At 40.8% G+C, this 27,576-nt stretch overlaps 3 protein-coding genes across 4 annotated transcripts; 2 read left to right on the forward strand and 1 right to left on the reverse strand.

The window, feature by feature from the left end:
* Positions 1–1,152: 1,152 nt before the first annotated feature.
* Positions 1,153–6,868, reverse strand: LOC123982496 (glucose-induced degradation protein 4 homolog). The gene is made up of 6 exons (XM_046068036.1): positions 6,469–6,868; positions 5,986–6,045; positions 5,310–5,417; positions 5,122–5,223; positions 4,906–5,036; positions 1,153–2,636 (listed from the first exon to the last, which is right to left on the reverse strand). The coding sequence occupies exons 1-6, from the start codon at positions 6,658–6,660 to the stop codon at positions 2,573–2,575; spliced, it is 657 nt and encodes a 218-aa protein (XP_045923992.1). The 5' UTR covers positions 6,661–6,868; the 3' UTR covers positions 1,153–2,572.
* Positions 6,869–7,044: 176 nt separating this feature from the next.
* Positions 7,045–11,874, forward strand: atpaf2 (ATP synthase mitochondrial F1 complex assembly factor 2). Its single transcript, XM_046068035.1, has 8 exons — positions 7,045–7,439; positions 7,522–7,566; positions 7,826–7,974; positions 8,441–8,538; positions 8,814–8,894; positions 9,030–9,142; positions 9,994–10,109; positions 10,904–11,874. Exons 1-8 carry the CDS (start codon positions 7,322–7,324, stop codon positions 11,039–11,041), a joined length of 858 nt encoding a protein of 285 aa, XP_045923991.1. The 5' UTR covers positions 7,045–7,321; the 3' UTR covers positions 11,042–11,874.
* A 218-nt stretch (positions 11,875–12,092) lies between these two features.
* On the forward strand, positions 12,093–26,445 carry tom1l2 (target of myb1 like 2 membrane trafficking protein). Of its 2 annotated transcripts, XM_046068032.1 has the most exons (15): positions 12,093–12,237; positions 12,659–12,743; positions 13,462–13,540; positions 13,867–14,016; positions 15,230–15,364; positions 15,481–15,645; positions 17,564–17,680; positions 17,834–17,967; positions 18,119–18,170; positions 20,882–21,050; positions 21,451–21,577; positions 21,769–21,844; positions 22,689–22,748; positions 23,599–23,635; positions 23,742–26,445. In XM_046068032.1, exons 1-15 carry the CDS (start codon positions 12,186–12,188, stop codon positions 23,888–23,890), a joined length of 1,587 nt encoding a protein of 528 aa, XP_045923988.1. In that variant the 5' UTR covers positions 12,093–12,185; the 3' UTR covers positions 23,891–26,445. The 2 variants fall into 2 exon arrangements, with proteins under 2 accessions (XP_045923988.1, XP_045923990.1); XM_046068034.1 differs by lacking the exon at positions 22,689–22,748.
* Positions 26,446–27,576: the final 1,131 nt, after the last annotated feature.

The raw sequence follows: 27,576 nt of genomic DNA on the forward strand, positions 1-27,576 counted from the left end.
GCACTGCAGGGTCAGGCTCCCTCATGTGAGGCGTTTGGGTAACCTGTATGCTCCAGGTCTGAATCTTATGTATTTATTTCTGCATTTTATTAGGTGTTTTACCTGTGCAGTTTCCACTAAAATGTAGTCACAAGAGCAACATGGCTACAATCTCTGCAGCCAGGTGGAAACTATGGAATCCAGGACTGGGCCTGCAGAAAATTTAAAAAGCCGAGAGCTAGAAATCAGTTAAATTTCTCACATCCTGGATGGATTGGCACAAAATGACTTTGGTGATTCTTTGACTTTTCCTCTAGCGCCACCATGACATTTATGGTTTTGAGTGAAATGTCTTGGACATGACATCTGCTACACACATTTACTCCCACCTCAGGAGGAATAACTAATAACTAATCCCCTGACTTTTCATCTTGCACAGTCAAAGATATTCCCATCAGCCTCAGCTGTACTTTGTAGTCAGTGCTGATTAGCAAATGTTAGAATGCTAACACTGTAACCTAAGATGTGAACAAGGGTATTTAGCTTGCACCACTGTGCCTAAGTAGAGCTGCAAGCATAGCAGTAAACTCTGTTTTATTTTTTGGTTGGTTCGTCCAACATAAATTTGCTCACGCCAGTATTTCCATATTGTTACATCCACTATGGTCCTTCCTCAGTAATGCTACATGCTTTACTGTGCACAACCCTAGATTTTAAATTCTAGATTTAATTTTAAGAATTGTAGTTATTTTTTTGGACTATCAGAGTTACCCTTAAGCTGCGTTGGTGCATGTTTCTTGTGCAACAGCTGCTCTCACATTGTTATTCTGTCAACTCTTCATGCTAAAAACACCAGAAGACTGTATGAAATATTTTAACACACCAGAGGGCAGTGCAGGGTAAAAAGTGACAGTTCAACAAAAAGTTCAGCCAGGAGCAGCCTTATAACTCCATGTATAGCATGCAGCACACTATCAAAGTTTATTGTTTGAGGAAAAAAATGTCAGCGTTGACAAATACTTTTAATTTCAATTTAACTGAATACAGTTAAAAGTTGGATTTAGTCTTTAAAACGAGTAAGTAACTTTATAATTAATGTTAGTTGTGGTAGGAAAATAAAAAATACAAACATAATGTGGTATAGTGCTCAAACAAGCAAGACACAGTCAGGGATGTTTTGATATGGTTTTTTAAAATCCATAATCCATTCTTATCCATACAGTCATAACACCAGTCAAATTCAAACACTGTTATAATACAACTCTGATAAGCTTTAGAAAGATGGCACCATCACATGGAAAGGGAACATGATTAAGGGGTGTTTTCATAGACAATTTGACAAAAATATTTCCTTTAATGAAGATATACTCTTTTTTTCTATATACTTTGAGGATAGAATAAAATTTTGTCTCTGAAAACTGAAGGTTTTATGCACCAAGTGCGATGTTGAAAGTGTTGCATAGTCTAGGAGACATATGTAGGGGTAGTGGGGTTCTGCTGTTAAAATGACACGAGGGAGTAAAAAGCTATTTGTTTAATGCAGAGTGCAGGGTAAAAATACTCTCTTTTTGAATACTTAATTTAATTGTTTTGGCTCTAAACACCCCCTCCACACAAACAGTCAGACTCTTAAAAACTAGCCTAAAAGCTTGACCTGTCACCTTGATGCTTGTGTACTGGGGCATGTGAGGGTAAAATCCTGACTGTAAGCATTAGTAACATAGTCCATCTTTGTGCAAATGTAAATCAATAGAACACAATCCACAGCAATCACATGTGATAATCTCCCAAGCAATCGTATGAACACAGGGGAAAAGCTCGTTGTATGTCACCCACATTGCAGCCTTTAAAAGTGCCACTCTGTGTCCATCATTTAGAGTAAAATAACAAAATATCTTCTTAAGCAGGCAAACAAAGAACCAGCTTAGCTTAAAAAACAAAACAAATACTGTCATTCTAGCTTATGGGCTGATTAAAGCTTGTGCCAATCAAATCAATCAATCAATCAATCAATCATGAACCCAAATTTCTCTCTTGCTTTACTTCCACACAGACTTGGTGATTCACTTCTTTAGAGATTGTGTTCGTAAGAGCAGACGCCTCATGAGGAATCCTTGTCTGAACAGCAGGCAAATGTGTTTATGTTGCTTACTCCGCATCGGCTGGATGAAAGCTGGAAACGATTCTAATTGCAAAACAAGAAGGGGAATTCCCAACTCAGCTTATAAAGTGACTGATACCGTGCCAATTGTTTTTAAAAACAGACATTAAAACAAATGAACAAAGGGATACACTATATGAGCAATGCCCAGTCTCTGCTGCTCGTTCTAACTTTACAAATTCCAGCCCGGGAGCAGAGCTGCAGTTTCTTCTCATCTTATCCTTTCCTACATTCATGTGTCCAATATCCCATCCACTGGTCCATCAGCTATCCCTCCATTTATTGGGAGCTTGTAAGAGTTTGCACTTCTCCAAAGCCCAAATCCTCATCCCCAGTCATTCTCCTTTTCCTCCTCGGTAGCATCCGTAGACCTCTGCTTTGCCTGTAGTCTCTTTCCATAACAAAAAAAGAGATCCACGATGCCAGCCAATGTCACCGGAACTCGTAGATGGCTGCACTGTGCTCGGGAACGTGCGTGAGGTTTAGAGACTGGTACCTGCAGTGTAATAACACGGCATATGTCACACAATGTATCTGTGTTAGTAGTATGTGGCTAATGTTAGAAAAAAATAAGGGTGAACAGGACAACCTTGTCATAAACTCACCAATCACAAGTTGCCTATGTTATGAATTGTTAATCTGAAAAAGGATGTACATGGTGTATAGGCATGTTTGCTTATTCATGAAGGCTTTTAGGCTGAATGACGTCACTATCCTGTGAAAACCAAGCATCTCAACCTTTTAAGGGCTAAAATACACCTGTTTTCAAATGCATTTTCAGATAATTTTAAGTGTTTTTTTTAGTTTAAAGACAGATCCTTTTTTGTAACTATTTATTGCCTGAATTTTTTCAGCAAAAGCAATTAAATGTTTTTACATTCAGTCATTATCTCCTTATATACTAGTTTTCATTGTTAAAAAAACTAGAAAGTATAAAATGTTACGTGTCCAATAAAAGTTTAAAAAAAAACAACAAGAAAATGTTAGGGAAATTACTCATTCTATTTTCTATTCTTTGATTTAGGGTTTTTTATTAGAGCACAACATTGTTTAGAAGCGTACAAAGTTCTTCATAGATAGCCTCTTACTTTTGCACCAAATTTATGCATTTAACTTTAAAGAGTTGGTATTATGCTTTTTCCCTCTCCTTTATTGAGTTATATACCTTTTCTGTGCATGTAATAGGTTTGCAAAGTGAAAAAGCCCAAAGTCCAGCCCAAAGGGAGTTCCCATCTCCCACAGAAAACTCTACTCGCGTTATTTGAGACGCATTTAGCTTTTCAGCTAAATGCGCCTCAAATAACGCTTGCCAAGCGGCTACTCCAACACACCTTCAAAAACACCGGTGTGAGCTGCAGCACACAACTCTCCTCTCCCTTCCGAACACTAGCTACCCAGTGGACATAAAGTTGTTACTGTGATGTAGAGACAGAGCTCAGTTAAAACTTTATGGATGAAAGATACTTTTGTTACAGATTAATGACTCACCACTCTGAAACTCTTGCTCCAGTCTATGTTGCTAAGCTGGTCGGCAACATGGACAGCTGAACCTTAGCCATGTTTGCTTCTCACTGACCCGCCCTCCTCTGCTTCTGATTGGCTAGTAGTCCTGAACTAGCAACTCCCAACAAAGATTGTGTAGAGACAAGATGTATCACTCCAAAGCTAAAACGAAGCCTTCAACACAGGGTGAAAAGAGGAGCTGCAGCAATGTGCTGTATGAAAAGAATTATGGTGTTTTTTGAAAATTAAACCATGTAAACTTGTTCTGGTCCAACCCCTAAATAGGATTTTGAACCTGAAAATGAGCATAATAACCACCTCTTTAAAATGTACAAAGTTTTCTTTCGGGGCAGGGGCATGCCCCCAGAACCCCGACGAGAGGGTCCGAAGCCCACCCACCAGTCTCTTAAATTCCTGTGGGAAACACTGTAATTATACTTAATGAACAAAATGAATCAAGGAGGGAGTCGTTTGCAGGCTTCACAACAGATGTGGTAAAAGGCAGCAACGAGCTGGTTCAGTGGATAAGATGCCTGCCTTTGGTGTGAGAGACCCAGGTTCAATCCCCCACTGCGATACATCTATCAACGTGTCCCAGAGCAAGATACTTAACCCGTAGTTGCTCCAGACCTCTGACATAATTACCAATTGTAAGTTGCTTTGGATAAATGAATAAAATGTAAGTAAAGCGCTAAATGAATAAATGTAAGTAAACAAGATACTTATAAGTGAACAACATTCACATTGCATTTGATACTGTTTCTGTGCTAATGCTAAATGCCAAAGTAATAGTGAGTGTGTCATATTCATAGGATGATCATTTTCCACAAATGGCATAAAGTAGAGCTATTCTGCGATTGGAGGGGGAAACAAAACCATTATTTGTAGAGGGATTTGAAAGAAATGCTAAAGAATGTCCAAAAAAATTAAAACACAGATGGAGTACAAGCAGGTCTCAGCTTGCTTATAACCAGGCGGTATGACAACATAAGTCAAATGTAACAAACTGTGGGTTAGATTGCTCTACTTCATCCATATAAGGCTGCATGCAGTCTAATCTGGAGCGGCCACATCCATCTACTAATCATCTGTGCAGCTCCATGGAGAAATTAAGATTTAAGGGCACCTTGACATAAGCTGCAGAAAGCTGGAAATTTTGCCTGATGATGATTATCCCCACCCAGTTTTTTTCTAGCTGGTCTGGTATTTGAGCCAACTTTATTCAACTTCTCCTCACAGTAACTAATGTTGTGAAGCATTACCATTCAGAGCTCCTGTGGTAGTAGTAGCCCTCGATCGTTGCTGTGGATTTCTGGAAGCAGATGTAGTAGAATCCAGCAAAGGAAGCGCCGCTGATGTCTTTGATTGTGTGGTCAGGGACCAGAAACTGCTCCTGAGGGGACAGAAATAGAAGCAGCTGCAGTTTAGAGGGGACTTACAACGACATATGGTCAGGCTCAATTAAGGTGGTACCTTACCTTCCACCTCATGAAAATATAGTCAGAGTTCTTCAGATCCTCATAGTCAAAATCATCTGAGTTGAATGTCTTTGCATACTGGTAGAAGGCTTGGAACTTGCCCTTGACACAACAAGCAAAAAGGATTATGTCTCTGTAAACCAGCCAGCTGTGGAGCACTTGTGTAGATTATGAATGAACAAGCTTACCCAGTGCTTACGATCCACATCCTCGTCTGCATCCCATTTCCGGGTGAGAAAAGGCCGCTTCCTGCTGATGATCTCTCCAGCGAAGAACGTGGTCAGAGTTGGGTATTCCTGCGGGAATGAATGAAACAGAAAAATAGTGATGTTTTGTTTGCTCTGCTGCAGCCAACCTGATACTGCTTTGTCTTTTCTTCTCTTTGTAAGTAAGTGAAAGAACGGCACAGAAAATGCTGACGATAAGTCTGTCAGTTCAATGTTTTCATTCCATAACAAATTACAGGGTAAGAAGTGAGTTACACATGCTGATATTCATTGTTTATTTTCAATCACTGTAGTCGTATTGTACATTTTTATGATACTGTAAATTGTAGTATACAGTAAGAATACATTTAAAAATCAATATTTCTCACAGATTTACTTCTGTGACACTTGACTCAGTGTGACTGATCTGGATCTGGACAATGACTTTCCATAACATATTTTGCTCATTCTGGCCAATGTGCCAGTAAAGTCTAGAATGGGAAAGCCTGTCTCTGGACTGTACCGGTTTCTTAAAAAGGACACATACACACAATAAGTAGTTGGCAGACCTCGCTTTAAATCAAACACAATGAGCGGTGGCCAGACCGGTTTAAATTACTTCTGTTTGTGGCTTAATAAAGAGAATTACTCCTCTCACCTCAGTCAGTCCTTTTATCTTCAGGTAGCCACACAAGTAGGAATCCTCCATGGTGACATGCTTAAAAATAAACAGAGGGTGTTGAGATTTACTTCATATTCAAATGGCAGTAAGTGGGAATGTTGAGATTTATGAACTGAATGCACAACATTTAACGTTAATATCCTCTCAAACAAAACAGCCATAAACGTGCAGGTTTGTAAGTCTTCCTACAAATACGGAAGTAAAACATGATTAAACCTCTATAGAAGTTGTATTTTTTGTAATAACATTAAATAATGTCTCTTTTTAGTTGAATAGGGTTGCTTGCTAGTAACCAGTCGCTGGCATTGCTACACCCTCAGCTAGCTAGGCGAGTTACTCAACCACAGGCCAGGGCTCATTGATTTTCCAGCTGTCAATCATCACACCGCCCGTTTGACAGTTCACCAAATGCCCCTAACAGCTCGCCTGAATAGTAAACTATCCGCTTCACAGCCCCACCTGCAAAACTACTTCCACGTCGTAGGAGTTCCCTTTGCTCTTCTGGTGGCCCCTAAACTTGGAGCCGCTGTACAGCAGCGAGGTGACAACACCGGGCTGCTGTGTGTTTATCGGTGGCGGCGGGATAAGCGAGGCCGAGGATATGAAGGCCGCAGCGGGGGAGTCGCTGAGGTATCCAGCGGGGACAGGCATGGCTCCCGCTTCGCTGGCTGGGCACCGACCGCGGGCAACTGCCGTCTGGGCGATGGACTCTGTCAGCGTCTACGGAGAGGATGAGGAGTACTGAAGAGTTCCACCAACACTCAACCCCCCCCGACACCTCCACAGTTTAGTTTACCGGGATCCAAGCCCCCAGAAAAGTAAGTGGACTTCGACGCGGCCCCGTAGGCAGCAGAATCTGCTCTCATTGGCCAACTAAATTCACCTGGCTAAGATCTTCAACGCTCATTGGTTCCAATTGCGGAAGGCTTTATGGGAACATTTCGATGTAGTTTGTTTCTGTTGTGTATAGGTGCGTAGAATCACTTATAAAACTACATATCCCACCTATTAAAAGTATTAGCAACGCTATGTGTCAAGCACAGAAGGTCACGCGTGTTTTTGAACTGAAAGCTGGGGAAGAAATGTGCGGCAGTAAATAGAGAAATAGCGACTTTATACACTTAGCCAGTACAGTATAAACGATCATTAATGCTAATTCGAAAAACACACACTCGTATAACAATGTTGTATCTAATTAAATAACGACTTGCGGTCAGAAACAGGTAACATTAGGCTAGCAGAAACATATTGCTAGCCTTTCAGCTAGCTTTTCTTAAAAACATTAACGTTACATCTTCATATAACTGCCACTATGTTTAGAAGCCTTTTTAGACTTCAGGGTCAGTTTAGAAATACCCTTTTACTCGGTAAAGAGTGCCCAAGAAGCCAGCCCTTTCGGTTTGCTTTGAAATACTCCACAGCCACAGCAGGTGAGATTATCAGTGTAGTAATGCATTTGTATTGTTACATTGTGCGAGAGTGGACTGATGTGATGTTTTCTGCTGTTTCCAGGAAGAAGAAGATTTTATCAAGATGTCAGTATATCCCAAGGTGAAGGTAAGTGTCAAATGTCGCTCTTGGTCGAGTATGGCAGTTTTGTTATTGAGGACACTTAAGTTAATTTGGAAGGGGAAACAGGTCTCCCCGATATGGAAGTGTGTCTCTTAGCTTTCTTAGTTTGGTAATAAGTGCACATTTAATGTTTTTGATATAGAGACAACTAGTTGTTTGTTTTGTAACTGGATGTTCCCTCTCTGTATCTGTGTTATTCTTCTACTTAATGAATGATTCCAAAAAATTCTACATTTTCATGTAGGTGGTTTATATGAGATAAACCTAGACAAAAGAAAATTGAAAACTCCTGGAGGGAAGCTGTTCACAGTGCCAAATGAAACCCTCGCCATCGCCGTGGCAACCGAGTGGGATGTTCAAAGGGACACACTCAAGTTCTACACGATGCACCTGGTATGACCTTGGACCGGGAAGTGGAGAGGGTTTAAAGTTTGTAATCCTTGGGGTCAGACCTAATTTAGGGTTGGTTAATATTTAAAAATGCTATATTGATAAGTTTTCAATTGCATACAGTATACATTTGGAGCTCTCCCAGTGCTATTTATATATTAGTATATGCTAATTGATATGACAACTTGACTGTTTGTTGTGTGGGAAGGTGGTGAGAGTTTGGGATGTTAAATCTGGGTCATGGTTTCCCAAAAGAACTCGACTGTCTGATTTATTGTTTGCGTGTGTGAGACTGAAAGAAACATAGGATATGCCATGTGTAGCTGCAACCCAGATCCTGGGGGGTTTTCTCCAGAACTAACTGATTTTTAGAAAACAAGATGATGGCAGTCATAGCTTTTTCACAACACTCACTAAGAATGTTTTAACCAAAAACTGAAATAGTAATGTTGGAATACTCTTTCTGCAGACTACACTGTGCAACACAGCTCTGGACAATCCCACCGAACGTAATAAGGACCAAATGATAAATGCTGCCCTGAAGTTCCTCGAGACTGATACTGTCTGGTATAATACTTATTACTATTCACTTTAGCCTTTTATTAAAGTAATCAGTTTTTTTACTGGTATCATTGTTGCTATGAATACCAACAATAACTTATTCAGTGTTCTTTACATCCGTATATAGCCAGAGCTAACTTCTAACAATACTCCCTTAATAGGTTTTAAAGGTCAATATAACCATTGTCTACACATCAATGCATTTAATGGCAGTAGAAGACAGAGATCAACATAGCTGCAGTTATGCCTTGAAATGTTAATGGTGTTTGTGTTTTGTGTAGTTACAGAGTAGATGAGCCCCATGATTTGGTTGAGCTTCAAAAGTATGAGTGGGACCCAGTCCTTCACTGGATTGAAAACAGGTAACTGCAGCATTAGCTTTTGTCATAGTCAAGGCACACTGGCTGAAATTGAAGTCCCCCCAAATAACGATACAGCCCTTGTGAATGAAGCTACTGTATTAATCTCCTTCTTTCTCTCCCACAACTCAATTGCAGATATAATGTCACTATTGGCTCCTCTTCAAGTATTTTGGGTCCTGAGATCCCAGAGGCAACCAAAGACACGTTCCGGCAACACCTGAATTCTTACAACTTCTGGTCCCTGATAGGTAAAACATCTCCAAACAGATCCAAGATCAGCACTTCAAATAATTACGTGCTCTTTCGAAACAGGCCTTTATTTGGTTTATGTGTACTTGTACTAAATATTAGGATACAGTGATGCTTGAATTTTTGTGAACCCTTTAGAATTTACTTCAACATAAATACGACTGAAAATATACTCAGATTTTCACACAAAGTAGATCAGGAGGACCCAATTAAACAACAGTATTGTACTTGGTCATTTATTCATTGAGGAAAATGATCCAATATTGCAGATCTCTTCAAAATTCTCTGATTTGCGCACCATTGTTGTTCAGTGTTCTCCTGAAGGTGGATTCAAGAACATTGACATTAGCTATGCGAGAGAGGCCTAGAATTAACCTTAGGTTCCTTTGTGAACTCATTGGTCGACCACTCCCATGGAGTGTAGCAGTGGTCTTCAATTTCATCCATTTGTAGTCTATTTAACTGTGGATTGAGTTTTGACTATTAACTATTTTTCTGTGATCCTGAAAGCAAAGGTTCATATACTTTGGCCACTCACAGATTTTCAATATTGGACCATTTTCTGCTATGAAAAAATGAAAAAGTACAATAAGTTTGTCACATTTGTGTAATTGGCTTCTCCTTATCTACTTTGTCTGACTTGTGTGAAAATCTGAGTATGTTTTAGGTTATATTTGTGCAGAAAAATAAAAAAATTTAAAGGGTTTACAAACTTTCAAGCATCACTGTACATGAAGAATAGAATGGTTTTTATTTTGGTTCTGTGGTAACTGTGAATTGTAGGTATGTGTAATAAGCTGTAATAGTAGTAGGGCAGAGCTATACAGTAATGTGCTTTTTTCCTGTGCAGGGCTTGAGTATGTGATCACCCAGCTGAAGTCTGTTGTGTTATCGCTGGGAATGATTGACAGACATCTGAGTGTGGAACAGGCTGTGCTGCTCTCCAGACTGGAGGAGGAATACCAGGTAGGAGAGTTGGTTTTCCCATTAACTCTTCTAGTTAGTATTGTTTAGCATATTTGTTTCCCATTATAACCATAAGCAAATGAGACCCTGGTTAAGATGCTGAGCGGACTCTATCTTCTGACAATGTCATTGTGCTACAGTTTCTCATGACCACATTTCCCAGAAATCCTGGTACTTCTCTTTCTACGGGCATCTTTGCTTCTTCAGTCAGTCAGAGCGGTTGAAGCTGTTTGGTTTTGTTTTTGCTTTCACCTTCTGTAATTTCCAGACACTCAAAATGTTTGCTTCATTTACTCTGGAAGAACAGCGCCCTCTTCTGTTTTCATCATATTTTCCATGAAACCTAACCTGCTAGTACACAAGGCTGACTTTGCTCTTCTGAGTCCAGGCTTTACTTGTTTACAGAACTTCTACAAATGTCTTTGTTAATAAAAATGATTTTGCGATCTTGCGCTGCTGCCTGTAATGCCTTCAGTTTAACAAGGATGTATTCCAGCATCCTTTGCACTCTGCTCCGTTAGGCTATTGTCTTGTCTACAAAAGATGTTGTTTTTATTTATGTTTGTGCGTGTCTGTACATTGTTTGTTTTTGTTGAACTTGTTGTCCTGTTTGTTTGTTTGTTTGTTTGTTTGTTTATGCTATTATGTACGTTCATCGACAGCAACTTAAGACCTGAGTCAGATTCCTCGCATGTGTACACATACCTGGCCAATAAAAGTGATTTATCTTCTACATTTGAGAAACACAAATATTGACATGCTACTCTGTTGTTTATGCTTTTTCTCTTGCACAGATTCGGAGCTGGGGAAATGTGGAGTGGGCCCATGACTACGACCTGTATGAGCTCAGGGCACGAACTGCTGCCGGAGCTCTTTTTGTTCACCTGTCAACTGAGAGTTCAACTGTCAAACGCAAACTTATGCAGGACTGAGAAGCATAAGCTCAAACTAAATAAATAAAACTCAAAATGAGTACATAGCAACACCCCAAGCAACTTAGTTCATCTATGCTTCTACACCCATGCAGACAAACATAACACATTCTGCTTGTTCTATTTAGCAGTGTCAACTACTCTGTCTGGGATTTGTTATGGTGTCATCTCACTGCAGTAAACATTGTTTTTGTTTTTGCAGTGTTTATATGTGACAGCTGCCAAGCCTGATGCCCTTTACAGAGTTTCCAGTCTGTTCTCAGTCGCCTATGACATTTTGGACACTGCGTATGGTTTCAGGAGAATGGTGACTAATGATGTTTGTTTTGTTTGGCAGTGGAATGTGACTTCCATGTCTGCTTTCTCTGGGTGCTACATTTGAAGACTGCAAAGCACATATGTTATCCTAACCGCACACTATCCATACCTGCTGCGCTGCGTTTACTGTTTGATAAGGGTACACTGCATATAAAAATATAAACAGGTGAAAAATCTGTAATTAAGTGTCATCATTCCTGCTGTTTTGTTTTAGCATTTTCATTGTGGTAATGAGGTGTACACAAAAAAGCCCATTCCTCCATATGATCTCCGCTGCAGTTTTGCTTTTACAAAAAGTTGAATTTTACCGGAAAAGTGGACTGCATCCTCGACCAGCAGTATTTTCACATACAAAGCTGAAGGTTTTGTTGTGTTTCCAGATGAAATGAATCAAAGCAACTAAAAGAGTAGTATTATCTGACTCATGTTTGTCTGTGCCCTTACCAACTATTGTAAGCAAAATACTGTATGTCAGCAAAGTTTATTGTGAATTAAAAGCCAAACATGGAAATAAATGTTTTTGCGCCATCTGGCATGATTAATCACCATATGTGCAAATTCTGTGTCTGCGGCGCCGGACCGGCATCTCTTATCAGAATGAGTGCACAACAGTCATAAAACAGCTATTTGAGTTTTATTGATGCAACCTTTGGTGCCTTTTATTTACAATCGCCCAGCTGTCATGATGGGTGTTCCAGCTATCCAATCACAGTAAAGGTTGGGATTTCTTGGCCAATTCCGTTGCAGTGTGGGCGGGACTTTGTGGACGTTTCCTCATGTATCATCATTTTCCTCCCATGGACTGACTTGTTTGTGGTCGAGCAAGATGGAGTTCCTTTTGGGAAATCCGTACAGTACCCCAGTGGGGCATTGCATTGGTATGTAACCAGATGTTTAGGAAGCTACATCGCGTGAAGAAAGATATATGTGTCGTGGAAATGTGTGTATGTTGCGCGATAGTCATTTACGGGCTTGTTGCCTCTAGCATGCTAACGTCCCTGAGTGAGTTCTGTACAGCTGGAAAGCCAAGTTAGCCGCCTAGCTATCTAGTAGTAACGGTCACATCTGCTGTCACTGTGCTAGAAAAACCGTTAACAAACTAAATCTCTGTTTTCTGTCATTGTCAGTTTTTAGGCCAGCGTTAAAAACACTAACGAATACAGTTACTTGTATCTTAAAAGGTGACCAGTAGCTAAGTTGGCTAACAGTTAGCTAGCCACCAGCCATCGCTATACAATTGGTGTTTTACTGAGACGTCTTTGTAGGTTATGTTCTTCACTAACTGCTTGTGTCTTCCAGAGAGAGCCACTGATGGCTCTCTGCAAAGTGAAGACTGGGCTCTCAACATGGAGATATGTGACATCATCAATGAAACAGAGGATGGGTGAGTACCGAAATGAATCAATATCCACCATCTGTTATTGATTAACTCTCTTATATGCACTAGTTTAATTCTGTCTTCCTTGCTCCTGTGCTGTTTACTTAATGCTCTGCTACAGCAAGATATGCTATTAGAGTCAGTCCTTTCCCTTTTTACTTCATCTGTTCCATTCACAATGAGAAACCTAGCTGTGGCTGTTTTTAAGGTGGATTTATGCAAGGCCTCACTGCTTATCTCATCCCTCCATTAACCTTGTACTGTATGTTTAAGCTGGTGTGTGACGTCCAGGTCTTGTTTGATTAGCGTGTTGTAAACTGGCTTAGGTTGGTCTAGCCTAGTGTACTGTGTATCAGCACTCTGTAAAAAGAGGTCTGACTCTACTTTTTTCTTCTCTCTGGGGAAGGCAAGGCGTGTCAAACGCCCACTGCTGTGACGCTGTTTTGATCTCAGTAGTGGTCAAAGAATTCAAAAGGCAATTAATTATTTCTACCTCAGGGTAAAACAGTCACAACACCTAGGCAGAGGGTGTGTAAAATCAAAGAATCATGTCAGTGGCAATCAAAATGCCCCTTAAAGCCCTCTGTTGTTAATTTCTTGGTAATTTGTTTTGTTCTGCTTGGGATGACCTGCCTGTCCATTTAAAAGCTGTGGATGTACTGCCCTATGCTATCCTTTTGTGTTTAATGTGTGCTTTTACGTGTGTGTTTATGCTTATGTGCAGGCCAAAGGATGCCATTAGAGCAGTGAAGAAGAGGCTGAATGGCAATAGGAACTATAGGGAGGTGATGTTGGCTTTAACGGTGAGTTAAAAGTGGGCAAGGTGAGGGCAGCTACACTCTATTTACATGGTGCAAAATTAGAAATGTTGTTAATGTAGTCTAGTTCTCCTAATGTCACAATAAGTTGATGAATTGCATGCCAAATTAAGTTACTGGCTTTTTTTCACTCATATAATGCAATAGCATGTAGAGCAAATTACTTTGGGTCACTCCATTGTATTACATTATCCATAGCGAATTTGCAATATCATGCCCATTTAGATATTACATGCCTAGGTTAACATTCGATTTACAGTTTGTCAGACATTAGCCCAGTCTGACAGGGTTTTCTTCTCTGCGTCCTTCAGGTCCTTGAGACGTGTGTGAAGAACTGTGGCCATCGTTTTCATGCTTTGGTCACTAGCAGGGACTTTGTTGATGGCGTCCTTGTTAAAATCATCTCCCCTAAAAACAACCCACCTTCAATCGTTCAAGATAAAGTACTCGCCCTGATTCAGGTAAGATAACAATTGTTGCCTTGTGTTGTGTCTCATGTTAGCATAATTAGTGCCCATAATACATCTTAATAGGTTATTCCCATGACAGGCACTGAGTCTCCACATTTTCTTTTTTACTGCTGGACATCAGTGTGAGAGAAAACCGATGTTTCTGATTGAGTCAGTTCATGAGAAGTGTACAGGTAGGCGTTAATTATAGTATTTGTGGCCGTGCAGCAGTCCAGAGGGAGTACTGTCATCCCCAGGCACAGCCTCAGGTACACTGTCTCAAGGGCTTCAGCCAGAAGCAGCTCTAGTTACCTGTCATAGCTCATGTATCCCTAAGGCTCATGTGGGCTGCTCTTGTTTCCACCAGGTAAGCCATGTGACAGCATGGATCCAGGAGCGGGGCAGACAGTAGCTGTGTGTGTGTGTGTGTGTGTGTTGTGTGTGTGTGTGTGTGTGTGTGTGTGTGTGGGGTTGTTTGTGTAGTCATTGGACAAACAGGTTTGTGAGAGGAGGGTTAGCTGGGAAAACTGGGAAAATGTATTGAAGAGCAGAAGTTAGGAAATGCCAACAGTACTCTTTATTGGTATTTCTTTTAGTAAGATGCGTAAATACCCAGTAGGCCAACAGGCTGCGGTTGTGTTGTACAACCTCCTAACCATCTGTCTCATCTCTCAGGTGTGTACCTTGGAGTTGATGAAAGTGAGCTTGTGTGCACAGTTAATAGTCCTTACAGCATTTAAGTTCAAAGTCATTCTGAGTTGATAAATTCTAGCCAAACTCTTACCAACCTCGGTTGGAGTGTTGGTGTTTGGCCTTATGTTGTTTTCAGACACACTTCAACCAAAGTGAGAGAACCATTGTGGTGATTTCAATTTTAGATCAAACTGGCTTGCAGTTTGAAGTGAGTGAATACTTTCGCATAAAGACCTTGTCCTTGTGCACTTGTTTTTTTAAAGGTGTGTCATGTGTTTCAGCTGTTGTAATGGCCCAGTTTAGCTTTAGTTTAGTTCTTTTCAGTCTGCCAACTGCTGAGAGAGAGAAGACAAGAGCTTTGTGGTTTGTTGACTGAATGTATTCAAGGCAGAAATGATCAGAGAACAGGGCTCTTTTACTGTTCTGACATCCCTTGCTTTGTTTGCTGTGTCAGCCCTCCCTTTACCCATTTGTTTTTTTCAGTCTCTCCCTTTCTCTTCTTTTAACTCTTTTATTACTCTGCCTTCTCCAGGCATGGGCTGATGCATTCAGGAGCATTCCAGACCTTACAGGCGTGGTCCAGATCTATGAGGAGCTAAAGAGGAAAGGCATTGAGTTCCCCATGTCAGAACTGGAGACCCTGTCCCCTATACACACACCTCAGCGGGTAGGAGGCATCATACTAAGCAGCTCAAATGTGTACAAAAGTTTCTGTGCAAAAACCACGCTAAGTGAGATTATTTTCCCAGGTCATTTGTGACATTCGGTCTCTGTTATTTCTAGGCAGCTTCTGCTCCAGAGGGCGACTCCACCCTACATAAGTACAGCACTACTACTCCTACTGCTACTACTACTCAGCCCACACCACAGGCCCTCCCACCAGCTTACACCACTCCTCAGGTCCCTAATATCCATCCATCTGGATCCATCAATCCCACACCTGAACAGGTACGGTGTTACTCCTGTAAATGCACTGAAACTGAACAGTTGGTTCAGATGTGTACTCACCCTGCAACCTGCAGTTGCTGTACAAGAGGACAGAGTCCTACATTTCCAAGGTTTCTTCTTTGGTGCCATGCAAGTCATAATGCCGTTATCAGCCACACATCTGTCCACACAAACAAAGAAAATGGTTAAAACACTAAGCCGGTGGCTCCAAATCTCAACCTTTTTTTGTCAGACTTAGCCCCCACAACACCTTCAGATGAACTCAAATACCCCGTCATTTGACACCACCTGTCACATTCCAAATATGTTGTTATGAATTGATTATAAACTGTTATATAAAATATATAAAGTGTTATATAACCCTGTTATGTAGAAGTGGATATTGTTGCAATCATTTTTTTATATATAATAACTGAAATTTCACTGTCAAGGTTGCTTTGGTCATTACATAACGGTTTATTCATTACTTGTATGTATTTCAACTGTTTATTCCTTACTTTTAGCTCGGTGTTTCCGATTAATTAATGAGACCATGGCGGCCCGGCACAGTCAAATTTGTTCCGCTAGTTTCAAGATGAACCAAAAATATTTTTACACATCTCATAATAACTTACAGATCTCTAACGTTGTGTTGTGTGGGAGCTGCTCCGCGCTGCTGTAAACTTGCACACTCGCATACTTTGGCATCCGACTCGAGACAACCATTTTTCTTTTGAGGTGACTATGGTAACATTAACGGTCTGTTTCTGTCACTCGTCTGTGAGAAGGCGATTAAGCTAGCCGCACCTACATTTGGAGTGCACACGTATTAAAGCCTTAATGGTAAATCCACTGAAACAGACCAGTGCAAGCTGACATGTAGTTTAGTGACTTTATCCTGTCAGTTTCTCTCTTTATAAAGACAAGTGTTACAGTCTGAGAGGCCTACCTGAAGAGAGGCTGTGAAGTCTTCATGTTATGCAATACGTGAACCACATACAACATTATTTATCAAATTGGTCACACTGAATTTAGCGTGAGGATACACAAAAAATAAGGTGTCTACAGTATCAAGCGAGAAGCTTCCGGTCAGAAACCTGAGGCGAATGCGGAAGTCCCTCAAACTGCATTCTATCGTACGGCCAGCTGGGGGAGACTCTTCTGGTTGCAAAAAGAAGTCCAGTTCCATTAGAAATAATTGTAAAATGACCCTACTTCTAACCTGATGTATTACGTGAACACTTTCAAAATGAATTTATGGTCTCAAGTCTTCAATACAACATGAGGTTCATTTAGTAAATTATGGTCCCATTTAGAGGAAAATAGACCATAAAACAGATTATGCTTCAGGGCGGGATTATCTGGATTGACAAATTGTTACCTGTCAATCAGGCGAGAGTGACTCGTACCCACGGCAGTGTGTAAATTTAACCAGCGCCGTTATAAAAGCTTATTAGGAGTTGGCTGTTCACTTTCTCTGGTGAGTACATTTAGTTTTAAGACTGTTGTTTGCTCGACAAAATTGTCAGCCCTGTTGATATGACAGTTAAGGTAAATTAGAGATGCACCTAGCTAAGCAATATAACTAGCTCCACCGTCTCATCCAAATATGGCCAGTTCTCTGCTGATGGGCGACTGCTTTATTGTAAATGTACTTATGGTCAACATTATAAAATTTGGAATCCTATTTGGCTGTTTATTTTCCTCCTTCACACATAAAAGAAATTCAGTTTTTATTTTTTTTTATTAATCAAAACACGATTTTTATTTTCTAGTTGAGTTGGCTAAGTTGAATTATTAGTTGAGCTTTCCATTTACTCCCTGGGTGGGAATCACTGTCCTAAGGAATACAATCAGCTGCAAATTTGATCATTTTGAAAAACAGCTATTTGCGTAATAATAGACTAACTGTACATAAATGTAACCCTGTAACATCTAGATTTGCCGGCTGCGTAGCGAGTTGGATATTGTTCGTGGAAACACTAAGGTGATGTCAGAGATGTTGACTGAGATGGTCCCAGGACAGGAGGATGCTTCAGACTATGAGTTACTTCAGGTAAGTAAGTGTGGGTGGGTGTGTGTTTCTGCCTGTCTGTGTGTTCTTTCTGAAGTATGTGTGAATGAACCCTATACAGAAAATGGAGACTGAAACCGATGCATACACATGTGTGTTTGAATGTATATGTACTACGTGCATGTGTGTGTTTAGGAGCTGAACAGGACTTGTAGAGCCATGCAGCAGAGGATAGTGGAGCTCATCTCCTGTGTTTCCAATGAGGCTGTGACTGAGGAGTTGCTGCATGTCAATGATGACCTCAATAACATTTTCCTACGCTATGAAAGGTTAGAACACACTGACAAACACAGGTGCAAACTCCTCACTTGGAGGAAAAAAGTATTCACAAACTTGTCTCTACCTCGACATCATTGTAGGTTTCCACAGAATTGGTTAGGTAAACTTAAGAGTGCTTTTTCATTCTGTTCTTTGCCTCAGGTATGAGAGGTTCAGATCTGGGAGGTCCTCCGCTCAGAGTGTCAACAATGGGGTGAGTCAGCAGTTAGTAACTCAGGTGGTGAAATGCCCACCGTTTGCATTGCTGCTGATGTGCTCATGTTTTCTTTTTTCTTATTCTCTGATGTCGGCAGCTTTCAGTGCCAGTAGTATGGACTTGCATGTTACATTGCCAGTCAGGCTTTACACTGTCTTTCAAGTGCTGTTATCTGTCAATTTCCTGTTAGTGATTTACCAGATGGACATGCCTAATTAAACGGAAACCCTACAAAGACATAAATGCATTTCCTTTTCATTGTGAAATTCAATGCAAATATAATTTATTTACATTTTTGGTATTCATTTTGAATATTCTGTTTTCCACTGTCTCTCTAAGATACAGTCAGAGCAGGTATGTTGTATGTACAGTATCTCAAAGTGAACACCCCTCACATTTTTGTAAATATTTGATCTATCTTTTGACAACACCCAAGTAGTCAGTGTACAGCTTGTATAACAGTGTAAATTTGCTGTCCCCTCAAAATAACATCACACAGCCATTAATATCCAAACCGCTGGCAACAAAAGTGAGTACACCCCTACATGAAAATGTCCAAATTGGATTGTCAATATTTTGTGTGGCCACCATTATTTTCCAGCACTGCCTTAACCCTCTTGGGCATGGAGTTCACCAGAGCTTCGCTGGTTGCCACTGGAGTCCTCTTCCACCCCTCCATGACGACATCACGTAGCTGGTGGATGTTAGAGACCTTACGCTCTTCCACCTTCCGTTTGAGGATGCCCCACAGATGCTCACTAGAGTTTAGGTCTGGAGACATGCTTGGCCAGTCCATCACCTTTACCCTTAGCTTCTTTAGTGAGGCGGTGGTCGTCTTGGAGGTGTGTTTGGGGTCGTTATCATGTTGGAATACTGCCCTGCGGCCCAGTCTCTGAAGGGAGGGAATCATGCTCTGCTTCAGTATGTCACAGTGCATGTTGGCATTCACGGTTCCCTCAATGAACTGTAGCTCCCCAGTGCCATCAGCGCTCATGCAGCCCTAGACCATGACACTCCCACCACCATGCTTGACTGTAGGCAAGACACACTTGTCTTTGTACTCCTCACCTGGTTGCCACCACACACGCTTGACACCATCTGAACCAAATAAGTTTATCTTGGTCTCATCAGACCACAGGACATGGTTCTAGTAATCCATGTCCTTAGTCTGCTTGTCTTCAGCAAACTGTTGGCGAACAGGCTTGTGCATCATCTTTAGAAAGGCTTCCTTCTGGGACCACATGCATGCAGACCAATTTGTTGCAGTGTGTTATTTTGAGGGGACAGCAAATTTACATTGTAATGCAAGCTGTACACTCACTAATTTACATTGTAGCCAAGTGTCATTTCTTCAGTGTTGTCACATAAAAAGATATAATCAAATATTTGCTTAGAAATGTGACGGGTGTACTCACTTTTGTGATATACTGTAAGTCCTGTCCATTAGGAGGAAACCTTGACTTTGACAATACACTAGTCAGTGCAAAGAAAAGTCATTGCATACTGATGTGCTTGAAAAGAGTTGGGATTTATCAGCCGAAAGACCTGACAGCATCGTTGAAAGCCTTGTTTCAGCATAATTGTTACTTTTATCTAACACAGTAGAAGCGTTTCTTGCTTCATGCCTTTTGTTAGTTTCCTGTTGTCCCCACCTCATCTCTGTATTAACTGATTTAAACGAGTTTGTATTTTTATTTGTTTTAAATTGTGAGTCAGGGATACTCTGGCACATTCTTACCTCTTCACTGGGTTTCCAGTTTTATTTAGGCATGGTGTGTCTTCCATAGTTATCATGCCATTACATTGTCCCTGCACAGGCATGTTAATGGTATTCACTGTCTCTTCCTTTCTGTTTTTTCTGTTCTTCTTGTTCTGTGGCTAGCTGAGACAGGCAAGTATGAAAATATTGTCTCCCTAAATGACCAGTGTCACCCCACAGCGATTGTTAAAACATGGCTAAATAATATGGGCCCTAACAGTATCTGTCACCCCATATGGCATGTTTTGACTATGCACCCCCTCCCCCCCAACAGCCAATTATATGATTAACCTGGAGGGAGACTGACCGTGACACAAGCTTAAGATGGCACTAAAATAAATGTATCTCCAGAATCACTGTCATGTTGTGTTTACATCAAGTGTTGGGGATTTGCAAACTGGTCTTGATATATTAACTCCTCCAGAGTCCAAAGATTGAATCTTCCCTCCTCCTTCCCTGCTGTATTTCTGCCTTCTTAAGGGGATTGTTTTTTCTTTATTGATAATCAGTACTTTTATTGTCATATGGCAACTCTTTATAATTTATGGTGAGTTTGTCTCTAGTCAGCCACTTTTAAAACCTAAACATGCGTCTAGTGTAGAGCAATATTCTTTCAACCCCCTTAAGAAACTGTCTTTCAGAAATTTACTTAATTTCCTGCTATCCTCAGTTACGGACATTTTCATGCTCTCCTGAAGCTAACCAACACGTTTTCCAAGTTTGTACTTCTCATTATTCACCATGCCTAAATTTTTTCATTTAGACCACCCAATTTTATTTTTGTCTTAAATTTTTCTTTCATAATTTTGAAAGAAACTGTCAAGGAACTATATTCTGTCCTGCCTTTCCAAACAAAGGATTTGTTTTGCTGCCCATAAGCCAGAAACCCTAAATCCTTCTCTCTGCTTCTACATGAAAGAAGATCTACGGTGTGCATCTTTTTTACCAGGTCCTGAGCGAGGCTACAGACGACAACCTCATAGACCTCGGCCCAGGCTCCCCAGCAGTGGTCAGCAACATGACAAACGCAGCCCCAACCAGCTTGCCCCACACCATCACTGCCCCAGCGGGAAGGCCCTCCTCCCCAGCCACTTTGGCCTCCCGCCTGGCTGGTCTTGGTATGCACACCCTCCCTCAGACATTAGTGCTCACTCTGAGACAACAAAACGTTCTTATTCTGATACAACGTATTGCAATTGTCTATAATTATAATTAAAATACATATTCTGTATCTTCCCGCGACCCGACCCCGGATAAGCGAATGAAGATGGATGGATTCTCTATCTAATTAGCAATAGCTGTTAGAGCTGGTTGTGCATCTGAACAAAAAACAAAGGCTTCGCTGAATCACACCAGCATGAGTGGCTTTGCTAGCTGAGGATTTCTGACATAATAACAAAGTCTCTGTAGAAAATATGTGAAAAATATACACAATTCCAGTAGCTTTGTAGTTTACGCAGTGTACTTATGGTTTATGTTGTACGGTTACTTGACAATCAACTGTATTTTCCCCTCCAGACATGGGTGCAGACAGTGTGAGCAGTACCCTGAGCGCTCTATCTAGCTGTAAGCCTCCACCTTCCCAGGATGACTTTGATGTGTTTGCTCAAACCAGGACTGGAGCTCTGTCTGAACCACACAAGAGGTGTGTGTGTGTGTGTGTGTGTGTGTGTGTGTGTGTGTAATTTTAAATACTGAAACCAGAGGATCTATGTTTATTTTCTGTCGATCAACTAATCACTCCACCTTTTTATTGATATTTTCCATTAACAAAAATTAGCCAAAACAAGTTCCCAGCGGCATTATTAAAAAGCTTATTTCAACCTGTTCTCTCAGCTCTACAGCAGAAGATGGCAATGCCAGTGGCGGCCCTCCTCCCACTCTGGATGTCCTACAGCCAACTGCAGGAGCGGTGAGTCTCAGAGACACAGGCTTGGCTGTCCAGTGTTCGCAATCAGTTTCAGTCAGTGTTTTCATAACCACACAAAGAACATATGGAGTGTTTGTTTGTATACATACCACTCAGTGAGCTTGTACCATGACGAAGCAGACATTCTCCTCATGTATTAATGCACTCGTGCTGCTGGATCATGCTACTAATCGCTCAATTAGTTAACAGATTGGGAAAAACAAGTTTAAGCTTGTCTTGGAAGATTTAGATTTTGTTTTTTTGCATTTTTTAACTGAGCCTGCAGCTTTAACAGCATTAGCTTAAACTTTGGAGCTACATTTCTAACATTTTCGTTGTTGCTCTGTGTGGCTCTCAACAAATTTCCAGCAAGTTTAATTTCTTCATACTTGGCTGCTGTTGATTTTTTTTTTTTTCTTACTTACAAGAATGACATTGGCTTTGTCTTGTCTGTTGTTTTTGGCTGAAGCGGGGTGCTGTGATGTCAAATATGACGCTTCTTGCAATATTCATCTTCACCAGCTTTTCATTGAATTCCCAGCTTAATTAATCAACTTGTGTGACATGCTCAGTCTTTTGTTTCTTTAAATGTAAAAGTGGATTCTCCTGCATTTTGACGTGACTCCTTGTCATTGTCGTGTGTGTTTGTGTGTGTGACGCCATGCACAAGCATCTCTATTTCTTTATTTTTTCCTCACAGAATACTTATTTAAGTTACATTTGAGTTAACTTTGAAGTTCATTTAAGTTTTGTGTGTGTGTGTGTGTGTGTTTGGGGCGGGTTTTTTTTGTTTGTTTTTTCTGTTGTGCCCCCGGCCATCTTTGGCGGTCTTGCTGCTATCCCGTAGGGTGTTGGAGGTCAGTCCTCTGTCATGGATGACATAGAGGAGTGGCTGTGTACTGATGTGGTGAGCCCATCATGATTTTTATTTCTGCCTGCAGTTCTCTGTCCCCTTTTTCACTCTGTTTTATCCCCATATTCCATTTTTAAAGTAACATTTCTCTGACATTTCCTCACTTTTTCATCAGTCACATCTTAATATCCTAGTTCACGTTAAGTTACTAACCGTGTGTTGTGGGGACAAACTGACATTATGGCAACATTTTGTGAAATGAGCATGAGGTTTTGAATGCAGACAGTGTGAGATGATGCTTTCCTGCCTCCAGAGGACACACTATTAGCATTCTGTATCCGCCTGCGCTCAGCTCTGACAACCAGGCATAATCTTTATTCTTCTGTGTCAGATTTTAAGTTACTGTTACTACATTTATGTAAGGAGTCCCAACTTTGGTCAAATAATTTTCGTTGCCTAACCTTAACCAAAAGTTATGACACTCCTAAGCTTTTCCAACAGTTAACTTTTTAATGTGTTATTTTGTTTTAGCGGTACAGAATGAGTGATAAAGCATTACAAGAGTTCATGCTCATTTTACACGAATTTACGAGACTGTGTTGCATTATTAAGTTATAATTATATAATATATAAAAAATTCAGCTGTTTTGGTTAGGGAAACAGCTGTTGGGTGATGTTTTCCAAATGTGTTTTCTCAATTTTGGGTGAGTGGTTATGATGGGTAAGTGGCTTTTTGTTAAAAAAAAAAAAGTGAGTGTGTGGAAACATATGCAGCGGTGTTGTTGTTGGTGGTTTTGGGCACATTCACAGGCTCACAATTGTACTTTGTTTTGTGGTGGTTCACAGTGGTTTGGGTTTTGCACAGTCAACTCTCAAGTGTGACGTTGTGTTTGTGTTTCAACAGCAAGGAGATGAAGGTGAGGAAGGCGTGACCAGTGAAGGTAGGGCAATGTAAATGCTGCCTTTCTCTCATTTTCCAGCAACATTTCAACCACACTTCCTCTCATATTTTTGTTTCTTTCCCTCCATTTGATTGAATGCTTCCAGAGTTCGACAAGTTCCTTGAGGAGAGAGCCAAAGCTGCAGAAATGGTCCCCAGCCTACCGTCGCCCCCTAGTGGCGACCCAGGTGTGGCGCAGGGAACCCCCAGCCGCAAGAAGCCAGACAGGCCGGAGGACACTTTGCTCGCCATGTAGACCTGACCTCTGATCCCCAGCCTAAGACCCAAACAGCCCAGCAGCATCACCTGAGGACAGACTGACATGACACTAAAACACATCCACCTCCGTTCTGATCCATCACAACACTATTCAGTTACACTACAGAGATTTGTACATGCTGTCCTTTATGAAAAGGGAATTATTCAGGTTCTCTTTTAAATTCTGACAAGAAAGGGAAACCCAGACAAATAGCCTATTTGATAGGCCACCAGATGGATCTCGCCCCCGTGGTGAGCAGAGTCAGAGATTGTGCCTGCTTTATCCTTTTTCTTTACATGTGAAGAATCTCCTTCCGCCTGCTGTGGACTGCAGAGCTTCATGTTGCAGCTAATCCTAAAAAGACCACGTGAAGTGTTATAAAAAAGGCGTCCTGCTGTCTTCGTCATTAGTAGGAAATCAGTTTCTTACCCGAGCCCTTAAAGCATGCATTAACACCACCAAACTTGATCATTTCAGTAAAAAAAAACAAAAAAAACCCACAACAGCAACATTATGGTTGTTAATGCGGAAATGGCCGTTGTAGGCAGAAGCATTGAGCGAGGATATTGTTTTGGTGTCTGTATCAGTTCCATTGCAAGTCAGTCTAAGTTGAATTGTAAATCTGTAAATGACAAATGTCAAGTTTATTAGTCGTGTGTATATTTCAGCTACATATGTATGAAAGAGATGTTGATTTAATGTAGATTTATAAAAAACAAAAACGGTTCATATTCTAGCTGCTCTGACGATAGGAAAGTACCTCACTGGGGTCAGCGTCTACACAAGAGAAGGGAATAGTATACACATACTTTAAATGAAGAGATGAAGAAGAAGGGATTTTAGTTTTTGCGATTGGCATAATTGCGCACCACACCAATAAATATGTTCTTTTACAGTTGTTTGAGGATATGTTGGTGACAAGAGATTGTTTTGCTGAGATGTTATCAGTCTAAAGCTGCTGTCTGAGTTTTTGCAGGTAGTTGGTAGTTAATTAATTCCACCTTCTGAAAAGTACTCTAATTATTCTCATTTATGTAATCCTCTTTAAACAGAATGCAGGTTCTTTGTGTCATAACCGTAAGACAGCAGACACAGACAGCGAGAGCTGGTCGTACTGGTTGCTGAAGAGACACATGTTGTCATTGGTGAGTTTTTACTCACTGGCTGTAGGTTCTAACTCCTTTTTTATTGAGTAGATTTTTGTTATATGCTTACTGTTCTGAAACTGAGTTCAGAGGACCAAATTTGTGCTTTCTTCTAGATGTGGAAGGAAAATTCTTTTGACCTCAAAATTCGCAGCTTAACATCCAGGGACGAAAATGAGAATTCAATATCACAGTGCAAGAAGCCGTTTGCACATTATCGTTATGCATTTCTCCGTTATTTCTTTATGCTGACATCTCAGAAGGCCCTGACCTTTCAACGTGACATTTGTTTTCAGAAATTAGCTGGCTGCAGACACACTGCTACAAATGAGACGTTGAGCTCCTTTGACAATAATAAACGCAACATGTTACTCAATCACAACAAGCTTAAAACATGCCCGCACTTTGACAGCCGCGTTACCTTTTTCAACCTGTACTGTAAATCACTTAACACTTAACCCAGATGTAATTAATGAGAACTGTTCATGAAGTGAAATATTTGAGTAGAGGTGTAGAAATAATTTATTCAGCACTTTGTTTTTCTTCAGATCAGTATTTTAAATAATTATACTGTACGAAAGGAAATCGGGGAAATGAACTACGTCTAGGGACAGAATGAGAAATTGTCATAACGGTGTGTGTTTTTAGTGTTTGTGGCTTTTGTTTATGGAGTTCACATTTTCCTTTTTATACATTGCTGCTGGTTAATGATTCTTATTTGTCATGGTTATGTGGATATTCTTGTCTGTTGAATGTGTCCATACAGTAAAGATATGGGCAGAGTTTATAAGTGCAGTCCACCACTGATTCATAGCTGGAAGAGAACACACCCGTTTGCCCATCTATCTCATGAAGGATACATTCTTTTTTTAATAGTTTCACTCACTCAGAGTTTTATGGACTGACAAGCACATGACAAAAACAGACATAATTAACTTACTTAGGACACTATCATCAACATTGCACATTTTGAAAGGGAAACCTCTATTTCTCCTTCCGTTTCCTTGTTTTAGTGTTCGACCGTGTGTGTGTGTGTGTGTGTGTGTGTCAGCTGTTCTGTAACGCAGAAATCTTTTATCTCAGTTGATTTCGGGGGGGCGGGGGGGGGGGAGAGAAAAAAAAAAAAGAAGCCTCCAAATGTGTGTTTAAAGAATACATGTTACTATCCTGTTTGATACCGCCCAGGATCAGCCTGGTTTATATCAGTCCCCAAAACTTTGCCTGAGTCACCTCAGAGCTGTTCTTCAGAGGAACAATACGTTTCCTTGTGCGCCTCTAGATGATATGAGAAGAGATGCTGATAAGGGAGGCTGTGCTGTGTGACTGCTCCTTTCCTGAGTTGCCTCATTTCTTTGTGTTGGTTGACTTGTGCATGAACTCTAATAAAACATTAGCAGTGTGTCCGCATCCTTGTTTTGTTTGTCATTATTTTGTCGTCATGGTAAAAGTCAGATATTCTGTGCAGTACGTAACTTGTTATTTGCTGCACTACAACGTGCTGCCACCACTCCAGTCCTCTCCTTGGCACACCGTCATTCGCTTGGATCCCTTTTCAGATGTTAATAGCTGAAACTGACCTGTAGTAAACCCTTTACATTTACCTTACTCCCTCCATCCCTCCCCGTCTCTCTCTGGAGGCCCGTGGGCCCCACACCAGGGGCTTCCCCATTGGTTGCCTAGAATCGCCTCATCCCACAACATGGCCACTCACATTCTGCCTCAGTCACTGGAGCGTTTTTCCCGGTCAAAAAGAAAGAGGGGTGTGTCTGTCGGACAGTAGACTGGAATACACCAGTACACAGGATCCCTGTGTGACTCAACATGTGCAGATTTTCAATGAGTAACTACCTCACAATATCTTTAAAAGTCACATTGCACAGAAGAGCTTGTGGATTTGTCTTGAAGAGGTAAATGGATGCTTTTATGTTTTTAACTTAGTCAAATTTAAATTAAAAAGTTGTAATGTTTATTTCTTTAGAATGTATCTTACATTGCTAGAGGTAAAAATATATCCAGATCTGATGGTAATTCAGTAAACAAATCATGTTTTACAAGTAGCTGAGGTACCATGTGCTGCTTGCAGGTGTGAGATTGTGCAAATGTTACTGTTTGTGTGATTGCATGTGCCACCACAACTGCAGCTTTAAGGTATTTGTTTGTAGTGAAACTGTGATCTGGGCAGAGATTCAACACAGCTGAGCTATGAGTGTTCTCCCCTTCAAATAAGAATTAGGCACACTGATCACATTTTGGCAAGCATCACATTAACCCTAGCATCTGTTGCAGAGGCCTGAGCGTACAGAGTTGTTGGACTCCAAAAATGGTCCACTGAAGTGCAAAAATACAGAGGATCCTTTTTCCCTTTTGTGCTTCCCCTCTCCACAAGCAGTTCATTAGCACACTCTGGTGGCTGGACTACAGACCCTGATGGCACATGTCCCCCCCTCCCTAACAAAGCAGCAAAAAACCACTGCCAGAAAAGAAGAGCAATCTCCACAACAACCTTTGGATCAACCATTTGCCAAATGTGCCCAGTGA

The sequence above is a fragment of the Micropterus dolomieu genome, linkage group LG14 (assembly GCF_021292245.1).
Source record: "Micropterus dolomieu isolate WLL.071019.BEF.003 ecotype Adirondacks linkage group LG14, ASM2129224v1, whole genome shotgun sequence".
NCBI classification, from domain to species: domain Eukaryota; kingdom Metazoa; phylum Chordata; class Actinopteri; order Centrarchiformes; family Centrarchidae; genus Micropterus; species Micropterus dolomieu.

Excerpts from the sequence above, each read along its gene's own strand:
- tom1l2 (XM_046068032.1), top strand. The coding sequence starts at position 12,186 with ATGGAGTTCCTTTTGGGAAATCCGTACAGTACCCCAGTGGGGCATTGC. Across the intron at positions 15,646-17,563 it reads TCAATCCCACACCTGAACAG|ATTTGCCGGCTGCGTAGCGA; the intron begins GTACGGTGTTAC and ends TGTAACATCTAG. Across the intron at positions 18,171-20,881 it reads CTCAGAGTGTCAACAATGGG|GTCCTGAGCGAGGCTACAGA; the intron begins GTGAGTCAGCAG and ends CTTTTTTACCAG.
- atpaf2 (XM_046068035.1), top strand. The coding sequence starts at position 7,322 with ATGTTTAGAAGCCTTTTTAGACTTCAGGGTCAGTTTAGAAATACCCTT. Across the intron at positions 7,567-7,825 it reads CAGTATATCCCAAGGTGAAG|GTGGTTTATATGAGATAAAC; the intron begins GTAAGTGTCAAA and ends ATTTTCATGTAG. Across the intron at positions 9,143-9,993 it reads CAACTTCTGGTCCCTGATAG|GGCTTGAGTATGTGATCACC; the intron begins GTAAAACATCTC and ends TTTCCTGTGCAG.
- LOC123982496 (XM_046068036.1), bottom strand. The coding sequence starts at position 6,660 with ATGCCTGTCCCCGCTGGATACCTCAGCGACTCCCCCGCTGCGGCCTTC. Across the intron at positions 5,224-5,309 it reads ATGTGGATCGTAAGCACTGG|GGCAAGTTCCAAGCCTTCTA; the intron begins GTAAGCTTGTTC and ends TGTTGTGTCAAG. Across the intron at positions 2,637-4,905 it reads TACCACAGGAGCTCTGAATG|GTACCAGTCTCTAAACCTCA; the intron begins GTAATGCTTCAC and ends ATTACACTGCAG.